General features: G+C 41.0%; 1 protein-coding gene across 3 annotated transcripts in view; it reads left to right on the forward strand.

Annotated features, from left to right (window-relative positions):
- Positions 1-21553, forward strand: part of clip1a (CAP-GLY domain containing linker protein 1a) — a 30264-nt gene that overhangs the window by 3829 nt on the left and 4882 nt on the right. The window contains exons 2-21 of one of the 3 annotated variants that reach the window (XM_080766955.1): positions 1319-1603; positions 1813-2363; positions 3173-3297; positions 3397-3616; positions 3738-3935; positions 4546-4637; positions 5587-5647; positions 9175-9279; positions 10454-11362; positions 11773-11889; positions 12157-12214; positions 12349-12432; positions 12643-12799; positions 13360-13525; positions 13991-14206; positions 15178-17610; positions 19782-19919; positions 20096-20202; positions 20335-20434; positions 20553-20605. In XM_080766955.1, the coding sequence (XP_080623081.1) occupies positions 1522-1603; positions 1813-2363; positions 3173-3297; positions 3397-3616; positions 3738-3935; positions 4546-4637; positions 5587-5647; positions 9175-9279; positions 10454-11362; positions 11773-11889; positions 12157-12214; positions 12349-12432; positions 12643-12799; positions 13360-13525; positions 13991-14206; positions 15178-17610; positions 19782-19919; positions 20096-20202; positions 20335-20434; positions 20553-20605 (5972 nt within the window). In that variant the 5' untranslated portion in view covers positions 1319-1521. The remainder of the gene's footprint in view (positions 1-1318; positions 1604-1812; positions 2364-3172; positions 3298-3396; positions 3617-3737; positions 3936-4545; positions 4638-5586; positions 5648-9174; positions 9280-10453; positions 11363-11772; positions 11890-12156; positions 12215-12348; positions 12433-12642; positions 12800-13359; positions 13526-13990; positions 14207-15177; positions 17611-19781; positions 19920-20095; positions 20203-20334; positions 20435-20552; positions 20606-21553) is intronic. The other 2 variants (XM_080766957.1, XM_080766956.1) reach the window with 2 other exon arrangements.

The following is a 21553-nucleotide window of genomic DNA, read 5'->3' on the forward strand; positions in this document are numbered from 1 at the left end:
CTCTTGCCTGGATTGTCCTGTGCTGCAGAGCTTGTTGTCATAACAAAACCAGAATGCCCCCTCACTGACACTACACTTTGACTACACCACACCATGTCACTGGGTGTAGATGTGCCGTAAAGTCACATGTATACTTTCCATTGAGTCTAGCTATTAGTTGACTCCTAAACAGTAGCTATCGAGTAATGCTGTCATTGTTACTCAATTTAGGAAAGAGAATCCTGTATACCTTTTCATTCAGTCATTTGTTTTGTGGCATTTTAATCTCCAATTTCTAACATCAAAATCTTACTGATGATCAGTAAGTGCTTGTATCAAATCTCATTGTGTACTTGAGATTTGGCATCTCCACAAGATTCGATACACCACCAAGACACCACGTACCTGTATAAATACTTCCTTAATTTCAACGAAGTTCACACCCACAACACCAGAGGGAGCTCAACAAACCATGTTCAACCCAAATTCAGCACAAATAGACTATTATTAATTTCGCTCCTATACCACCAAAATGTGGAACACCCTACCAACAGCCATTAACCCATTCTGACCTGAGATCAGATTCATACGAGGTTTCCACTGGACACACACTGGTCTGATTAACCCCATTCTGACCTGAGATCAGATTCTAAAAAATGTCAGTCGTTCTTCGATTTTTCAAAAATAGCAGACCTACAAGCTCGTAGCGCGCCACTCGGTGGCGCGCTATGAGCTTGTAGATCTGCTATTTTTCAATAGCTAAAGCATAACATGATGCCAACACCAAAATGGGTGCCCGGTCAGAATGGGTTAAGACATGCAAATCCCTTGACTCCTTCAAAACTGTTCTCAAAGGGCACCTACAGGCAGCTGCAATTAGAAACTGGCCCCTGTAAAATCTGAATCCCCCTGCCCCCTTTCCCCTGTATATTTACTGTATATTTTTCTTTTCCCTTTTTTACCTCCTTACATGATTTCCTGTTTTTTATATAGAAGTGTATATTTGTACGTCTCTAAATGTTCTGATGAATTGAAAATGGTGGACCCTGTTGTAAACAAGTGTAATGCTTTATCAATGCGTCATCCACAGTAACAGTCTTTGTATTGAGTTGTGCTTTCATGTGAAATGTGCCCATTCTGCAAACTGATAATAAATACTTCAATCAATCAAACTTCTCTCATGCATAGCTTTATTGGCTAATATTACTGTTCCACCAATAGATTGGTCAGGTTGTAATGTGAATAGCTTAATGGTGTGTCAAATCTTTAAAGGAATTGTGTTTCAGTGAGGTATAAATAAGTGCACTCACTCACTTGTACAATTGTTTTTTCTCAACAGGTTCGTTCTCAGCAACATCCTTTTTACTCCCTCCTCCCCTTTCCTTTTTTTCTTTCTTTTTTATTTACTTTAAGTTTGTTATTTTGTTGCGGAGGAGACAGCTTTGGTATCAGAGCTGAGCCAAGCTGTGTTGATGGTCTGCGGACAGTCTGTTCCCACTGACAGACACAACCCTTTTGGATCCACCACTAACGAGAGGAATCATGAGTACAGCCAAACCCAGTGGGATAAAAATTCCCAGCAAGATAGCCAGGACAACAGCCACCAAGGCTGCCCCAAGCACAGGTAAGACTTCTCCATTACCAGGCATCTCCTAGTAGCAGTGGTTGTCGCTACTGGAAGAATGTTGTTCAAATATGAGCTAAGACATAACTTCTGACCTGTACAGTGTCACAATAGTTCCCCTCTGATCGTATGCAATCTGCTTTCATTTGCAATAAGGGGCACAAGGTTTCGGAAGCAGTTAGGATAACCTATCACTATCTCCTTTATAGCTGGACCCAAATCAACTGTGGCTGACAAAACAGCTGTAAGTGTCAGTGAAGAGCCCCATGATTCTGAGGAAACCTTTGAGGTTGGCGAGCGTGTGTGGGTTAATGGGAACAAACCAGGAGTCATACAATTCCTTGGGGAGACACAGTTTGCTCCAGGACAATGGGCAGGTATTGTTCTGGATGAGGCCATCGGGAAGAATGATGGGTCAGTAGCTGGGGTCCGCTACTTCCAGTGTGAGGCCTTGCGAGGGATATTCACCCGTCCGTCTAAGTTGTCTCTCACAGAAGGGGAAGACAATGGAACTCAAACTGCTCCACCATCCCGCGCTGCTTCACCCACACCTTCAGTTAGTAGTGTGGCCTCCCATACACCTTCTACAAAATCAGCGCTTCCCTCAACCACTCCGGCCTCCAAACAAGTCACATCTGCTACACAACCTATAACAACTTCCAACTTGGCACGTGCAAACAGTGAATCTGTCTCCAACCTCTCAGAGACTGGATCTGTCAAGAAAGGGGAGAGGGAGCTCAAGATGGGTGACCGCGTTTTGGTAAAGTTTATACAATATTCCGTTATATATCTCAGAATTTCCTAATGTTTTAAAACACGATTGTTTTGCAAACACTTTTTCAGTAGGAATTCAGTAAGAAAACAAATTAAAATCAAACTCAAGAACATTGATCATTTAGCATTTATTATTTATTTATGTCCTTGTTGCCGATATTATCCCAGAGAAGGAAGGTGGGTGGCTAGACCTTTTAGGTGTCAAAATCACAATAACGCAGGTGGGTTACTGGTCAGGAGTCAGACTCACTGGCATTCTCCTCCCCTTTCTAATCTCTGAGGAATGTGTTTGCAATATGACCTCTTCTACTTCACCCTCATAGAACCTTACTAGCCAGTGGAAATAGTAGCACTGATGTATTTATTGTAGTTAATCCATGTCTATGTTGTTGTCCTAATTCACAGCCAAATGCTGCCCTTTATAAGTACAGTACCTTCCTTCCTCTTGACAGATTACTTTTCTCTCTCCCTTCCTCCACAGGAGGCTGTATAGCACCACATTATACAAAGAGGAAGTCTGTAACTCGCACACTAGGCGGGAGAGGAAATGCCCCCACAAAAATAATTAGACCAAATTGAGTCACCAGCAAACCATACATCTGTGTAGTTGAATATTTCAACTGTGTAGTTGAATATTTCAACTACACAACTACTGAATAGTTCAGTTACATTTATGAATGCAAGACATGCATCTATTGATTTGTTATCCCTCTTTTTTCCCTTCTTTTTTTGCTATGATGATGGTATTCTCTCACCCAGGAGTTCTGTCTGAAATGTTTTGCATTTCTTTTCCAGGTTGGTGGTACAAAAGCTGGAGTGGTACGTTTCCTTGGGGAAACGGATTTTGCCAAAGGCGAGTGGTGCGGTGTGGAATTGGATGAACCCTTGGGAAAGAATGACGGGGCAGTGGCAGGCACAAGGTAACAAGCCACTCTCTCTGAAAGAAAAGCACTTTTGATTAATCAGCTAAAAGAATATTATAAAACCCATTAGTCTAATTGTTGCCAATCACATCTCAGATATTTTCAGTGCCAGCCCAAGTATGGCCTATTTGCACCAGTCCACAAGGTGTCACGCATTGGCTTCCCTTCCACCACACCAGCCAAAGCAAAGACGACCATTCGAAAGGTAGTGACCACCACTCCATCAGGCCTAAAGCGCAGTCCCAGTGCCTCTTCCATCAGCAGCATGAGCTCTGTGGCATCTTCTGTCAGCGCCAAGCCCAGCCGCACTGGCCTGGTGAGACGTGCACACACGGCAGCATCAAAACTATATAAATGAATGAATATGAGTGCAGTAGGCCATCTTTTTGCGCTCAATTTCACCAGCTTGAACATGCTTCTCTTCTGTCCCTACGCAGCTCACAGAGACGTCATCGCGGTACAGTCGTAAGATATCTGGTACCACGGCCGTTCAGGAGGCACTGAAGGAGAAGCAACAGCACATTGAACAGCTGATGGCTGAGCGTGACATGGAGAGGGCTGAGGTTGCTAAGGCCACCAGCCATGTCGGGGAGGTGGAGCAAGAACTGGGCATAATGAGGGACGACCAAGAGCAGGTCAGCACCATCTCACAATGCCTGTGGCCTGCAGCTAATTGACTACAACACATGTATAAACATCCTCCATCTCTTAACCCATTTTGGGAGGGAACCCCTTTTGGTGTTAGCATTATGTTGTGCTTTAGCTATTGAAAAATAGGCGATCTACAAGCTCATAGCGCACCACCGAGTGGCGCGCTACAAGCTTGTAGGTCTGCTATTTTTGAAAAATTGTAGAACGACTGACATAGAAACATAGCTTTTTCAGAAAACTGTCGGGATGTAAAAGACATTTTTAGAATCTGATCTCAGGTCAAAATGGGTTTGGGCTCAACTACTATGAACTGCGTATGGATGATGGACATCCTCCATCAATTAAGGCTTAGTCTCTCGAGACAGAGGGTGCTGATTTTTCTTTGTTTTGTCAATGGGTTCCCAGATTGATTTCTATGAACTGGAAAGTCTGGAATGTGTGTGATGAACATCCTCCATCAAGTGAGGCTTAACTACCATGAACTGAAAAGGAAACATTTTGTGTCTGTGTGTGGGCATGTGCGTGAGCATGCATACTGTCTGTATTTGCATGCATTTTCCCCTATATTCATGTTCTTTTCTTTTCATGGCTAAGATGGAGGCCAAGATGGATCAGTTGCGTGCCTTGGTGGAGGCAGCAGACAAGGACAAAGTAGAGCTGCTGAATCAGCTGGAGGAGGAGCGGAGGTAAGGTTTCCCAGAGCTACTGTACATCTAGTCAGGAAGACTACCGGTATTATGAAATCGATCTGCATAAAACTTTGCACGCACACAGGTAGAACGTTCACCCCAAACACATTAGCCTGTTATAGCTCCTGTTAATTTATAGTACACAGACAAATCTTTTCGGTGATTCCTTGGTCTCCCAGGAGTGTGAGTGCAAAGTTTCACGCAGATTGGTCTACTCTAAACTGACTCGGTAATTATGGTTATGACCATAATAAAACATGGGCATGTCAGAAACACATACAGGTCTCATAGTCATGGATGTTGTACAAATAGGTTACAGGGACTGTCAACGACATGGAGAGCGGTGCAATGATGTGGTAGAAGCACTTGGTGATATCATTAAACTGTAACAAAACAAACAAAAATGCAAATTATTTAGGGTACTACATATTAAGGTTTAAAGAAATGCAAAGCCCCAAACATTCTCACTGCTCGTGCTCAGCCTATAGGGCAGGCCTACTGTAGTTCGACAGTGTTGCATACCAAGAGCAGATCTCTCGTGTCCTCACTATATTTTAGCAAGTGACACCACTGCATGATGGAGTAGATGCTGTATGCTGTCAGAAATTGTGGATAAACAAGAACAGCACAGCATCTGTAAACAAAGTGTCAAGATCACTGCAGTACAGTAAGGAGGTATAGCGGTCAGTTGGGTGGGTTACTGCACATGCATGTTTTTGCGAACACGCACGTTACGTGTATTACATTATGGTCAATTAATGTAACATTTTGCCGGAGATTTTTTTGCGGTCACGTTGGCCAGCTAATAAAATGCCTAGCAGAAAGAAACCCTGGTCTCGACTGTATTAGCTCAACCATATGCCCTATTTATTTTTATTATTGCATTTTAGAAACAACAGTTTCTTCCAATGTGTTCAAATGTAAGGGATTTGTTGATCTTTAACAGGAAGGTGGAGGACCTCCAATTCCGTGTGGAAGAAGCTTGCATAACCAAAGGAGATCTGGAGGTAAGTACATACATCAGGCAGTAACATATTTTCACATGTGAAATACTGCAATGGATCTCAGTCAGGATTGCCTTTTTATCCTTGACATGAGTGATTGAGAAGATGCCTTTAATGCAGACTTATTTGACAAATTAAGATCAATCTTAGTTGTCTCTCCAGGTGGCTGTTAATTGTGATTTAAGATGCAATTGACTGCCATTCTTGTCGGAGCCAGTTAATTATTGCAATGACTGAGTATTTACATTATCTGCAGTTCTTGTTAGCAATAGATAACCATTCTTGATCAACTTGTTTGCATGGATGAATGAATTCTGCATTCGTCCTCCATGAATGACTTGACTGAAACCTCATTTAATCCATGTTATTGAAAGGATGGTATTGATGACCATGTCATCAATGCCATTCCTTGCAGGGCTCTGCTGTACCAAAACGTAATATCTACAGCTGGTGTCCTTCATATATTCATGAGGTTGCAAAACCTCATGTTCTCCATCATCTGAAAACGTCAAGAGTCAGGTCATAGCTTTTATGGACAGTTGTTTCACTGGCAGCGGCTGTCGTAACACAGCCTTTGTTTTGATAAATGTCAGATGATTCATGTCCCTATCTTAAGTTTGCGAGACAGAAAATTGGACTCATATCTGTATTGATTCTGATCAAAAGATTTGTTATTATTCCACAGTGCAACACCTGTCAGGTGATCATCCTTGAAGGCGTCTCTCCTCAAAATAGATCTTTAGAAATGAATACAACAGGGTTAGAATACCCCTTTATCTTCCTTTCTATACTAACAAACCGTTTTATACTTACCAATGTCTACATGTTTATTAAATACATGCATGCAGCTTAAAATACATACAAAAAACTGGAACAAGGAGACCAAGCCTCTACTTTGCTTATTGTTTTATGTGGATTTCAAGCTGCTGAAGGTGTACTAATGTTGTGTTATAACACGCAGTGCCTCTGTATTCATTGATGTGATTTATCCCCCCCTCCTCTTGTCCTTCATGTTGGCCCAGTGCTTAGCATGGAACCACTGGAGATGCTCCCCTGCCATTTCACTGCCCAGTCACTGGCCACAATTCAAACTCCCCATATGCAAGTAAAGGGAAATGGCACTCAATTTAAGAATTCATGCACTTCCTTTTTTACGGGACAGTGCATGCATCATTAATCAATAGTTCACACCCAAAGCAAAAAGAGCTAAAACTCTTTGTCATTCCATATTGAACTCCAGCCTGAAGCTGCACCCATAGACACAGTATGGGGGACACATTTTGTTGGGTGTTATTGTTATTGTAGAGCTAAGGTCCTTCAGTACTACTGCATAAGTGCATTCTTGATATTGACACAACTGTAGAGCTGAATCTATTGATTATTCACAAAGGTCTTATTGGAAAACATCAGCAGAGTCCTGTGCACCTCCACCCAAAAGGCAATACAAGCTCACTTGATGATGGCACTGGCATAGAGTCCAAAGTGCCAAGAAAAATCAAAAACAACAAATTTAGCACTGAGCAAATCCGTTAATTCCAATAAAGATGGCGTTGCCAATACTTCTTTGCTGCTCTCGGTAGAGTGACACAACTGAACTAGCATTGCAACACCGTTGCCAAGAGTTATATTGTAACCATTTGTCAGCGGGTTGAGCACCGCTAATAATGGTTAAAAAGGTTCGAGTCCTACTATTTGTCACGTATGTGAAATTTGTTCTCCACATTATCATTTGCAGTTGATCTAACCCCCAATCCAACCATTCATGCTGAGTGCCAAGCAGGGAGGCATTGGGTTCCATTTTTACAGTTTTTAGGTATGATGTGGGCGGGGATCAAACCCTGACCTTCCAGTTTCAGGGCGGACACTCTAACCACAAGGCCACTGAGCTGTTAATAACTTATAAGTGGTTTGATTCATTGGCTATGTTTGCAATATAACCTATGGCAATAGGTGGCAGCATTGAACAAGTTGCTAAAGCATTATGGGAACTGGGCAGCACATCTTCACTTACTTAAATGAAGGGTTTTGCTGGGTTTTATAGTTTAAAGCTGTTTTGGGTTGTTTTTGGTTGGAGGGCACTTTAGACTTCAACTTTGCCCGTCATCCTATGCCCTTTTGTAAGGACAAATATACAGTTTTAAAATTGCGATTGAAATGATAAGTCACATTTGATTTAGTTGTCTTTGAGTCTGAATTAATATACTCTGAGTGTGTGGATGTGTATGAGACTTTGCTGTCAGAAAGGTATTGTAAAATGTCCCCAGGTGACTGTCAGTGTTAGCATGAAAGATTATACTTAATGTTTTTTCGGAACTGGCCATTTGCACTGAAATGATTTAATATAATGCTGAAACTCAGTGGTATTCAACCTCTTTTGAAGAAACTAAAAGTTAACTGAATTTACTGAACTTACAATATATTATAACATATAAGACTAGAGACACTAAATTGATCATGAAATGGTATTATTGAAATGCATATACTTCACCATACAGTTTTAGGGTGTGAATAGGGAACTTTGATTGATTGATAGACTGAGCCCCTGATTGTATCAGCAATAATAGTAATAAGCATGAAACAGGATAGGTACAGTCTACAGATGAGAGAGAGAATATAAAAAATCACACCCGTGTGAAGTGAGGGGCGCTAATATATTAAAGTCTAACTCATGTTGATTAGGTGATGTAAAACAAACGGTGCCAACACAAACATTAAATGCCATTACCAATAAAGACTATATGACTCAATGAGGGACAATATGATTGATATAATTTTCCCTTCATTGTCAATGGCATTTTTAAAACAAACATTGAACTAGAAACAAACACAAACCTGTATATAGGCCCCTCAAAATTCAAGTAATACGAAAAACAAATCCCATAGCAAAGTGTTAATCTTTGTGTCAATGTTTTTTACTTAATTTGGCCTGATCACATAAGAGAGAAAGCCACATTGGTTATGATAACCTGACATGCTTTTTAGCTTAATATTATAAACACATGTCAAGCATGTAAATTCCCCACTCACAGTATGTCTACAAGAATGCATAGTTATGTTGGAAACTTAAGTAAAATAGTGTATGTGGAGCATAACCATTTCAGCTTTCTCTTACTGTAAGCCTTCATGGTGAAGTCAGTTTTATTTTCTAATTTATTTCTCAAATGTGTAATTCATAACGGTGAACTCTTTGCTTTCTTCACCAGGTTGCATGATTATAAACTGCATCCCATGCGCATATCCATAACATGTGACATTCTCTTTTGCTGCTTGTTATATAACATTCCATCCATCTACTCCTTGGAATAGTCTCTGTGTACCATTGTTCAAGGCCCCACCTGAATGTTCTGCATGGGGTACCCTTTCACCCTCACGTCACCTCCCTTCCACATCGCTTGTCTCTCCCCATCCTACAAACACACACCAACATTCTAATCACTCCACTCTATCCCCCTGGCCTTTCTGTCTGCATTGGGCTGGCATGTGATGGTGGCACTGGTGTGTTCTCTTCCTCTCCCCTTGTCTACTAACAGACGCAGACCAAACTGGAGCATGCCCACATTAAGGAGCTTGAACAGAGCCTGCTCTTTGAAAAGACCAAAGCTGAGAAACTCCAAAGAGAGTTAGAAGACACTAGGGTAATGGCTTCCGCTCTGCCGCTCGCTGCTTTCATGGAAAGAGAAATGAGGGGACCGGGAATAATGTTAGAACAATGGACTAAGTGAACACAAGTCGTTGCTGAGGAGTGTCAGGGCCACAGGTGGGCTTGTGTTTAGAAAGCTAAATGTAAAAAATAAAATGGAAAACACCACAAAACATCACATAATAGAAGAAATTGATTGACATTTGGTTTATTTAACTTAACAAACGTATACAATAGTTATTTCTTTAACTTAAAAGACTTGGCTGAGTCAAAATGTTCATATCTGTTTTTGCCTTTACTGGTAAATGGTGCTGTATCTCTGTTTCATCAGATGCACCTCTGCCTAGCAGCCCAACTACTTGTTTCCTGTTCTCCTTCCCTGTACCCTCCCTGCTCCACCTCCTGTCTTTGCTTTTTTGGGGGGTCCCCACCTCTTGTCTTTGCTTTTTGGTGGACATGTCCCCACCTCTTGTCTTTGCTTTTTGGGGGACACGTCCCCACCTCTTGTCTTTGCTTTTTGTGTGACATGTCCCCACCTCTTGCGAGACTTTAACATGCACCTGGGGTATCACAGCCACAGAGGGATATCCATAGTTATATAATTCTAAATCTTAGTTATGAGGTTGAAGGTCATGGGTTGAAGGTCATAGTTACACATTTGTATATTTATTTAAACAATGCGAACAACATTAAAATGTTCCTGTTGTGTGTGTATATATCAGAAATAACATTAATATTTCCTTTAAATTCAAATGAAATCCCATAATTATGCCCTACACTTGACTTACAACTGTTTATATCAGTTGTGGAAATAATTCACAGAAGTCAATTTTTATAGTTTTGACCATACCCTCTATACCCAGAAGAGGTCAGTATAATGTTTTCTTGCCTATCCAAAGTAAGCATGTGTCCGGCTGTCCGCCTTGTAAACTGAATTGAATCAGTCATTATTGGAGTTGGGCCAAGTTTGACTGCTTTTCTTTCTTGACCTATGAATTTTTTATGTCTGATATTGAGTGATTTCCATTATGGATCATCTGAAAATGTCCATTTATTCATAGTGGCTTTTATTAAGCTTTACTAAGGAATCATGTTGTAAAAGTAAGCAGCTCCATATGTGAGATTGTCCTTTGTTATTTGTCATTGGTAATGATTTATCCACCCTGCAGGTGGCCACTGTTTCAGAAAGATCCCGTATCATGGAGTTGGAGAAGGACCTCTCACTGCGAACCAGAGAGGTAGCTGATCTGCGGTTCCGACTAGAGTCCCAGCAGGGCTCTGAGGGTTCCGACTCTACTCTTTCACCTCTCCTAGAAGAGATGAGCTCACTGAGGGCTCAACTGGCCTCCCATGAAGCCACGCAGCAAGAGGAACAGGTGAAATACAAGGAGAAGCTGGAATCTCAAGAAAAGACCCACAGTGAGGCGCTCGCCCAGCTTCAGGCCTCTTTCGTTAAGCTGTCTGGTGACAATGAGCAGCTACGGATGCGCCTGAGTCAGGCAGAGAAAGAGAATGCAGATGTCATTGAACTGTGGCGTAGCAAGCTTGAGTCAACCGTTGCCTCTCACCAGCAAACCATGGAAGAGTTAAAGGTGTCCTTCAGCAAAGGGGCTGGTGACCAGACAGCGGAGTTAGTGGAGACCAAGAGCGCCATAGAGAGGTTGAAGGTGGAGCACAAGTTGGCTTTAGAAAATGCTGGATGCAGACATGAGGCTGCCACCAGAGCTTGGGCTCAGGAGATGGAGGCTCTGAAAGCAAAGATGATGCTGTTGACCGAAGAGAAGGAGCGACTGGAGGAGTCTGTGCGGTCCAGCATCGATACTGCTGAGGAACAACATCTTGTTGAGATGGAGGATGTACTCGGTAAACTGCATGCTGCTGAACAACAGATAAAGGAGCTGGAGGAGAGAGAGGCACAGTTGGCCCAAGAGGCGCAGGACAGGATGAGAGAAACCAAAGAACAGATGGCAGCAATTGAGACCATGCGCTCCAATGAGGCTGAAGGTAACCAGGAACTCCAGACCTTGAACACCCAGTTTGAGGAGGCCCAAAACCTGGCAAGCTCACAGGGTGTCAAGGTGGGTTCCTTTGCCTCCTTTGCTGTTGTCAAATTCCACTGCAAAATGGAACCCCTTTTGGTGTTATGCTTTAGCTATTGATAAATAGCAGATCTACAAGCTCATAGCGCGCCACCAAGTGGCGCGCTACGAGCTTGTAGGTCTGCTATTTTTTTTAAACCGAAGAACGACTGACATAAAAAAAAATGTCATTTTCAAACAGACATTTGTAGAATCTGATCTCGGGTCAGAATGGATTAAACCATTAAAACTGGGAAAACATCTGTCATTTTAGCTACTGTATATATCGTCGCTGTTGGGCTGAAACCTAAATTGGGGCGACGATGAAAAGAATGGAAGTTTCTCTCTTTTTGCTTGCTTCTTATATTTTATTCTCACTGGTGTTATTATTCATCTGACCTGTGTCGTAGGTCATTGAGTTGAGCTCCATGCTGGACAGCAGACAGCAGGAGCTGATGTCCTTACAGCAGAGACTGTCCACTGTACAACAGGACAAGGACACTCTGCAGCAGGATGTGGGGACCCTGGTGAGCCTTGATGCTGATTTATACTTGGTCATATGACACTGTCGCCCACAGAAGATAGCTCAAGCATGTAATTCTGCTTTAAAACTCCACTTTAGAAGTGGCTGCTTTGGGATTATGAATGAATGAACTTTCTTAATCTAACTTTGTTTGGACCTCAAGATGAGGGAATTACAGGGGCATTATCTCATCATTACAGTAATCGCATTCACACCTAGCATGGCGCATTTCATGAATTTACATGAAGCTGATATTAAAACTTTTTCATAGAAAGAAAAGTTGGCTGAAAGGACAGAAGAGCAGACTAAAGCAGTACAATCTATGCAAGGTAAATGACACAATTTGTTCTGCCAGTCAGATGAAGGTCTTAATGATTTTAGGATCATAAGTTCTGCTGTATGATTCTGTATAATGACATGCCTGGAGTTGAACAACAGCCATTTCCCCCACTTTATTTTCCAGAACTGCTTGACGAGCTCAGTAAAAAGGAAGAGCATTGCACATCCCTTTCCACTGAATCAGAGAATCTAAAAAGCCAAATTACAGGTCAGAGAAAGGGTTACCATCACGATTATGATCAATTATTGTTTATATAATCTTAATTTGTTTTACAAATTGTATCACACATAAGCAAACACAATCGTAACATTACTTATAAGAAGAATGATAGTAAGCATGCCACCCCAAAGCTGGTAGGCAGTTTTTATAATACTCCTGATGGCCATAACTTTAATATCATATGATATCTTTACTTAGGTTTGGAGAGGAAACAAAAAACTGGAGATGAGAAACTTGATCAGCTAACAAAGGACAAGGCCAAGCTGGAAAGCGATATTTCAGGCATGGTGAAGTCATCTGGCAATAGTTCAGTACAGCTCACCAAAATGAATGAAGACCTAGTGCAGAAAGAAAGGTAAATGTGGTTTTTGACGCTGTATGTTTGACCAATTTGTTGCTGATGAATGTGAAAGTTGCAAAAGACTGGAATATGAGAAGTTGCTAATTCAAATCAACATGTGTCCTTCTGTGCAAGTGCATTTATGTGACCTCCAACATTATGAGAATCATAATCAGTTGTTAGAAACACAGACATACAATATGTGCATATTCATTTTCATACTGATCTGTGTAATCAATACTCATCTCTTGCTGGAATTATAACATTATTATCCTCTGCAGTGGCCTGGCCTCATCATTTATTTTGGGTGGATTATTTTCAAGTATACAGTATATCAGCGAATAAACACAAATAAACTAAACCGTTAGTCTGAATAAGTACCCTATTTTATACATTGACATACGTTTTTGTACAAAAATGGCGACAATAATCAATCTACAAGCTCAAAAGGTGATGCATCATCACAACGCATTGTGAGCTTATAGATTGGCAATTTATGTATTACTTTTATAATCAAATTGATTAGTTCAATTAACTGTTGGACCCCTACACTTGTTCTTTCTCCAATCATACAGGAGACTGGAGGAGTTACAGAGCCAACTTGCAGAAGAAAAGGAACAGGTGGCACACTTGTCCGAGCAACATCAACAGGAAGTGTCCCGCAAACACCAGGAACTGAAAGAGACCAGAGATGACTATGAATCTCGAATAAGCACCCTCCAAGAGAAGATTGTTAACTTTGTGAGTTGACAGTTAGCTGTGGTAGAACAGTAGATACTAGGCAGTTGCATTTTCAACATGGGGTGAACCCACGGTAAGCACACATGCCGTTTCAGATTATTTTCAACCTGGGGCAACTGACATCTGCAGGGTCCATGCAGACATACAGCATAGCAGACATCTGCCAAGGAGGTCCTTGTGACCTGTCCATGGGAAATGCTGGGATTTGTAGGCTTTGAGTACACTTGACTATGAAAGGCAAAAGACTGTACAGGTATATACATATCCTGTTTTCAACACGCTTAACTGCACTCTGTCCCATCCAGGCCTGTGCCAGAGGGGTCCTGGTACCATCAGTTGCAAATTCTTGTCATTTTCAACTGCCCCCCTCAGTCATTTCATCCTGAAGCCGTGCCTGGTCCCATCCAAACAACTACAGTATGTTATTGCTTATTATGTTTTGTATTTCTCTTTTCTATTGTCTAGGAGAAAAATTTGCAACAAGGTGAGACCGTGGTTAAAGATCTGAAGGCCTCACGGGAGAAGGCCATCTCTCAGGCTTCTGAGCTCCATGTGAAGGAAGTTGAGGAACTGCGGGTTCAGTCTGACAAATTGAAGCTGGAGCTCAGCTCCTCTAAGGAGAGAACCCAGGAGCTAGAGAAGTTGGTATCCGAGCTGCAATCGTATAAGGAACAGGTCCAGGTGAGTACCTGGAACCACAGAGTTGGGGTTTTTAGTTTGCCATGTTTCAGAGTACCTAGAAATGGTTGTTTTGGTCTGTTAATGTTGGAGATTACAATTGGCCCTTAACTAAATCCCACCCCAAAAAGCGATTGTCCAATGCCAATCCAAATAGTTTAGCAACGGTTGCTATGCAGGTCAAGATTTCTTCACTGGTAACGTGCCTATTGGACAAGGATGGGTTGGGGAGGGACTTAGTGAAGGGCTAATTAGGCAGTGATATAAAAAATGAGATGAGGTGTTCAAAGGTATCAGAGATTAGTTTTTAGGGCCCATTTGGAAATCCCTAAAGCGTTCGTAGCCCACCAGGTTTGCTCAAGTTAGATTGAAATAAGAAAATTAGAAGTGACAGAATGCTCTCTCTAGAATTTACCGTTAAATTACCATTATGCTTAAGAAGTCTGTTTTGGAAAGTTCACTTTGATGGACTTATTGGAAATTTACTTAAGTATTATTTATTTTATGCTTAAGTAGAAATGTTGTCTAGTCACTAGACTGTAGTGGATAGAAATGACCCATTGCCCTTTAAAGGGCAACTTCACTGAACATTAATCCTTTCATTCCATTGTGAGGAGAATCTGACTAAATCTGTCTGTTGAGCGCTCGTTCTTTCTGCGCTGGAGCTCGCTGGAATCCTACGTAAGACGGGATAAAATGCATTGTTTTACATAAGCTGGCTGGCTTTACAGCACGAAGGAATGCTGGTGATGGAATTTAGATTTATTGCAGTGGTGAGGTGAAACTGCAATGCAACATTGCATAGTTCAGGGTGGTTTCAGGTGTGGTTTGGGCTGCTTTGGTTTTTTTATGCTTTTCCAGCTTAACCTTGCCATTTGCATATTATTTTGCCCATATCTGCTTGGTTTATTTTTGGATTCATCTTACCATTTCCTTTATATACCCCTCCCTTTTTTCCCCCCCAACTCTCCCAGTGTGTTTCTGCTGAACTTGACTCCTCCAAGCAGGATGTTGAACGGTTGTCCAAAAACCTGGAAAAGCAGATTTTAGATCTTGACCACATGTCTAAGGAAAGTAATGATGTTAAAGCTCAGAAAGCTGGACTGGAAAAGCAAGTTTCAGATGTACAAGTCAAGTTATCTGCATTAGAGGTTACTTACCAGGAGCTTTCACTCAAGAATGAAGAACACCTAATAATAAGAGATAAGCTTTCAAAAGACAAAGAGGAATTACTCTCCAACAACAAGCAGTTGGATGAAAAGAAGATTTCTTTGTGTAAGGAGTTTGAGAAACTCAAAGACGTTCTTCAGGAAGCACAGAATGAAACACAAAAACTGAAGTATGCAGAAATTGAACATCAAGCCCAAATTGAGGAACTTCAAAGGGAAAACAAAGGCAAAAATGAGATTGTCTTGAAGCATCAGCAGGAAATTCAGCAACTTGAAGCGAAGAAGAAGAAACTTGTTGAAGATTTTGAAAACATCTCTAAAGAGAGAAACAGACTTCAAGAAGAGTTCAGTCAGAGCAGGTTGAAGTTGATGTCAGAGAGAGATGATGTCATTTTGGAGAGAGACACTGCCCGAAATGCTAAAAAAGCTCTTGATAGTAAGAATGCAGAGTTGCAGGCTAAAATTAAATCTTTGAGACTAGAAAAAGAGGAACTCACTATGAAGAATACACAGCTTCAGACTGAAACAGAATCACTGGCAAACGAGAAGAATGAAATGTCTACTAAAATCAGTGCAGCCATTTTGGACAAAGAGAGCTTCCACACAATCAATGTAGAGCTCCAGAATCAGCTTAATATCTGTAAGAAAGATTTAGAGAAGTCTGTCCGTGATTGTGAAGAGCTTCAAGCCTCAAAAGCGAGCCTGGCCAAGATGCTGGAAGAGTTCAAGACAAGCAGTCAAGTTACTGATTCTGAAAGACTTCACCTTATGCAGGAGAAAGAGGACTTGCTTGCATCCCAACGAAAGGTCTGTTCTGAGAAGGAGGAAATGACTAAGGAGAGGGATGAATTAAAAGAAAAGCTTCAGGTCACAACAGAACAGTTGTCATCATCCAAGCAGAAAATGGCAGAAGGAGCTTCATCTTTTGAGCAAGAGAAGCAAGCACTTCGTCTCCAAAATGCAGAAACTGACAAATCTCTACATGCTCTACGAAAACAGAAGATGACCATAGAATCCTCATTGGAGCAGCAAAAGGTGGAGATTGAGCATTTGATACAGGAGAAGGGAGAATTAGAAGAAAAATACACAAAGGCAATGTCTGAAAAAACTGTTCTTTCTCAAGAGCAAGATGGTCTAGTTGGCAATATCCACAATATGAAGGACCAATTGGACAGTTCTGCCAAAGTAATTTCTGAACTTACTCAGGAGAACTCCAGTATGTTAGCAATGCTAGAGGAAACCAAACTTAAAAGAGATGAAATAGAAGCCGAGAGGAGTTCTTTAAAACGAGACAAGGCAGACCTACAAAAGCAATTGCAGACGCATCAGTTTGACATGGAAAAGCTTGAGAAAGGAAAAGCTAACCTCTCTGAAGAGTATAACAGACTGAAAGTTGATGCTGAAAAGGTTAGTTTGGAGCTTGTTCAACAGGTAGATAATCTCACTAGAGATTGTGACCAACTCCAATCACATCAGAGAACAGCTGACAAAAGTGCTGAATCCTTGCAGAAGGAGAGAGAGAGTTTACTTCAGCAGGTTCAGGATTTAAAGGGTCAGATAGAATCAGTGTCAGAGGCCAAGAACCTTCTGGAGGGCAAGCTCCAGGGTGAAACCATTGAACGGAACAAAGTAACCTCCAGCAATGATGGGCTCACCAAAGAGATTGAAGACCTTCAGAAACGGTTGTTAATGCTGACACAAGAAAATGCCAACATGTCGTCTTGCCGTAACACAGCTGATGAGGAAAAGAAAGCTTTAATTGTCAATGTTGAGTCTTTGGCCACACAACTGAAGCAGAAAGCACAAGAAAACGATCAGTTGGCAGGAGATAAAGAAAGCTTGTCAGCTAAGCTTCAAGACATGGGCCAAGAGATTGCCCGTGTTGCTAAGGATAAGGATGCTCTTTTAGCTACACAAAGCATGATGGAGCAAGACATTTCTTCTCTCCGCAGTATCCAGGAGAGTAAGGATGAAGAGCGTGCAAGGCTTCTTAAGGAGATGGAGAAGTTGCAGGCTACACAGAAACAACTGGAGGATGATGCTAAGTCCCTACAAAAAGATAAAGACTGTATAGAAAAACAGGCAACAGCTAATGTGACGACAAGCCAAGAACTTTCCATCAGTGTTGATAAACTAAAAGCTGAGAGAGATGCTCTGAAAATGGAGAGAGATGAAGCCACACAGCAAGTCGCACAGCTTGAGACCCAACTCAAAAATGCTCTTTCTAAGCAGCTTGAGGTATTCCCCTAATAACAATCCCTGACACTTACCTACATGTTAGACTTAGAATGGCTGGAGATGTATTGCCTTCTCACTGCATGCTTGCTGCTTTGTCACTTTGTCCTACTTTTCTTTTTCATGTCTAATTTCTCTCTTCCATTCACTAACTGCTTTTTGGTAAACTATCTCCAAGCCATTGTTGTTCCCTGTGGACTTATAACGTGATCCAATTTTCCAGTCGGGTTCCAATATTGACATTTATAAAATATAGATGTGTATATAACCCTACTTATTTTTTATTATTATTTGACACAACCTTTGGAGCTCTCTTTTTTTATATATATATATTTTTATTGGATTCTTTCCATTTTAAAATGCAAGACACATGAGGAACCTTTGGAGCTCTCTGACTGAATTTGATGAGAAATGCTCATCGGAATTCTAATTATAGAGGAAAAAGGTAGCGGAGAAGGGTAATAATGAAATTTCAATTCTCCGAAGCTATATGATTAATTCACAGTGCAAATACACACATTACTTTAAAAACTACTTTACCTACAATTTCCCAAAATATCCGTTCTGAGGCCACAGGGTTACAAATGTCTGTATATTTTGTCTGGTTTTTTTTCCATTAATGACCACCTCATTATACATTACCCCTTAATTATAGTTTTAGATTTTGACTAAAGGACCATACTGCCTGGCATGTTTAGCCCATTTACTACAGGTCATGGCCATTTTACAAAGCATACCATAGTCTGTTTCATTTGCAAGAAAGCCAGTACAGTGTGGAAAATCTGCTTTCAGAAACTTGTTTGACATAGGCTCCATTTTTGTCTCCACCAGGCCAGACGGCTGAAGGCCGGAAACAGTTTTTGCTCTTGTCCATCCGTCCATGTATCTGTGGATGTCCATGTATTGTATGTGTCTGTGAGCATCACTGGACCAGTCGGCGTGATACCTCCATCCCTTTTCAAATGTTGAAATCGGCCTCATGCCATGGTGGCATTACACCTCATCTAGACAGGCAAAGAGCGAGCGTTCCGATATCATGCGAAAAATTGTCCCTTGCGTTGCGATGTAGCCTGAACCAATAAATAGTAACGTGTGGATCTCAACCAATAAAAGTGTTTGGGGCCGCGAAACCTCGCTCAAATAAAGACCCTGGGAGCGAATATACAGTAGGAGGGGTGGACGACGTCGCTGCACGGCGCATTGTCGCTTGCGTTACGTCAGGACAGTCACAATGAAAAACATATATTCTAATGAGAATTCATTGTTCGCTCGCTCGCTTGCATTGCTGACAGTGTAGATTAAGTGTTATGAAAGGCCACTTCACGGGTTTAGCCTTTATGGGAGTGGAAGATCAGTTCCGATCAGGTCCATGACTAATACGTAACTAACTTTGACATTATTATTCAAATATGCTTGGTAATGTTTAATGACTGTGGACAAGATGTCAACAAGAGTGAAATCTAAAAATAAAACGATTACAGAACATGGTCCATATGATTCGAAATGGCCAAAGCTGTGAATAGACAATGACATACATTGTACATGTACTGATGGCAGTATGGTCCTTTTAAGATCTGGGCCTTTAATTCCATAGTGCTTCATGTAAAATACAGGTTATCTCTGGTTTTGGAAAGGGCCATGAACTGTGCACAAATCTGTTTAGTATTTAGATTGGCATGATCTACTGCAATATTTAGATCCTAATTATTATAGTGGCACAATGTATAGGGATAGCTAACACACAAAGCATGCAATTTAATTCTGCACAATATGTACTTTAATTTGGTTGATAACAGGAATTACCGTAATTTCCGGACTATAAGGCTCACCTGAATATAAGCCGCACCAGCCAAATTTAGGGAAAATCCCGTATACAAGCCGCACCGGACTATAAGCCGCAGGTGGCCCCCTAGTGGCCGTTACGTTAGCTCAGAGCCTTAGATGGCTCTGCGTTAGCTGTAAAAATCCATAGATTAGCCGCACCGTTGTATAAGCTGCAGGGTTCAAATCATGGGTAAAAAGCCGCGGCTTATAGTCCGGAAATTACGGTATATCACTTGTAATATTTACAGATCTCGTAATAATTGTATAATAGCTGTTGACCACAACCTATCCCTATTCAGATGGTAATGTATTATTTTTTATAAACATATTTTTTCTCCCTCACTGTCAAGGTTGCCGAGGTCTCTGGGAAGACTGGTGAGGCCCTTGACCAACTGACAAAACAGAAAGAGAGTCTGCTGCAGGAGAAGACTGAAGCTCAGGCTTTGGTGGAGCAGCTCCAATGTTCTAAGAAGGAAATGGAAACTCAGGTATGAGTAGCACCACTTCTCTTGTCGAAATTTAGGTATGAGTAGCACCACTTCTTCTCTTGTCGAAATTTGGAAATACTAGAGGTTCCCGCGCCTATGTCCTGCCAATCCTACTGATATTTCTGAGTCATAGTGTTGGAGACTTATATATATATATTTTTTTTTGGCGGTCTTAGCTGGAAATGTTGAAGCAACAGAATTCCAAGTACCAACGTCATCTCAACGTATCCAAGGAACAGCTTGGCTCTGAAGGTCAGAAGATCACAAGTCTGTGTCAAGAAATGTGAGTATACCATTCGTTTTTAGTTTGGATTGAAAGTGAAAGCAGTAGATCTCAAATGGCGTCGTAGAGTTTCATTTGTGGGGGTTTGCTTGAGATATACAACAAGCTTGTACTTGTATTTGTTGTGTTTAGTGAGGCACTTAAAGAAGCAAGTTCTATGAAGTCCCAGTCCCTGGAGTCTCTGCAGGTGGAGAACAACAGGTTGACTCTGAAGCATGATGGCAACCGCAAGGTTAATATCTTTCCTACCTGACTTTCTACATCATAGAACATTTTGCATTGTACTTATTCACATTAATTAAATTTACAGTGAGTGAACAAAATAACTTCTATGCATTTGTTTTTTCTAGCTGGAGGCTGAGTGTTCAAAACTCAAAAAAGAGTTTGAGGTGCTGAAACAAAGGTAAATGTAAAAGTAGTAATTGTGTTGGTTTTGGCAGTAACTTTAAAATTCTAGATGCATTCAAACGGTATGTCTTTAAAGAATCGAATTATTTTTGTTTTTCACCATGCCTGACTGGCTGGATCTCGCTAATATGTAGTGCTGTTACTGTTAACCGTGTTGTGTTTTGTCCTCAAAGCCTACCAAACAATGCCTTCAGGTATCCCATGCCTTTTAATGTTACATCATGTTATAATCATTGTAATGAATGGAAGCAGAGCCTAATAATAACAGTGATGCATTCCCTTTGTGACAATCAATAATGATTGTCACAAAGGAAATGCATCACTGTATAATGTATATCATAGGTTAATACATCATTGGTCTTGTATCAAAAGATAATTTGGTGGTTTTGTGGTTTTCTACAATTACTACTACATTTCGTTGGAGCCATTGTGTACCAATTTTCATTAATGATTCCACTTAATTTACAGTAGGTAATTATTCCTATAATGCTCTGACTCATAGAGATGTCCTCTCACTCCAACACTCCTTATATGCTATAAAATCAATTAGTTATTTTGGTGTAACGCCCACCATACCATGTCAGCAAGTGTTGACCTTCAATGTAAAGAAACATGCATACACCATGGATGTATATGTATGTATGAGCGGTTGGAGGGGGTATTTTCATCCTTTTCCCCAAGCTCAAAACTGCTCTGACAAATGCAGGCTGTGTCGATTACACACAGTTTACAGTCGGTGAATTTAAACAGCTCATCATACTGATGACAGTAATATTATAATTACAGTGGCACAAATCATAAACGAATGTTAAAATCTTCAATGATACTGATGTGTTGACATGGTTACATTGTTGGCATGGTGTATAGTGAACCACACTTCATAAGCATGAGCAAAAATATATGTAAGCCGTTTGTATTTTTGATAGCTGTCAATGGCTTCCAA

Source organism: Protomyctophum bolini (assembly GCF_963924005.1).
Source record: "Protomyctophum bolini genome assembly, chromosome: 6".
NCBI lineage: Eukaryota > Metazoa > Chordata > Actinopteri > Myctophiformes > Myctophidae > Protomyctophum > Protomyctophum bolini.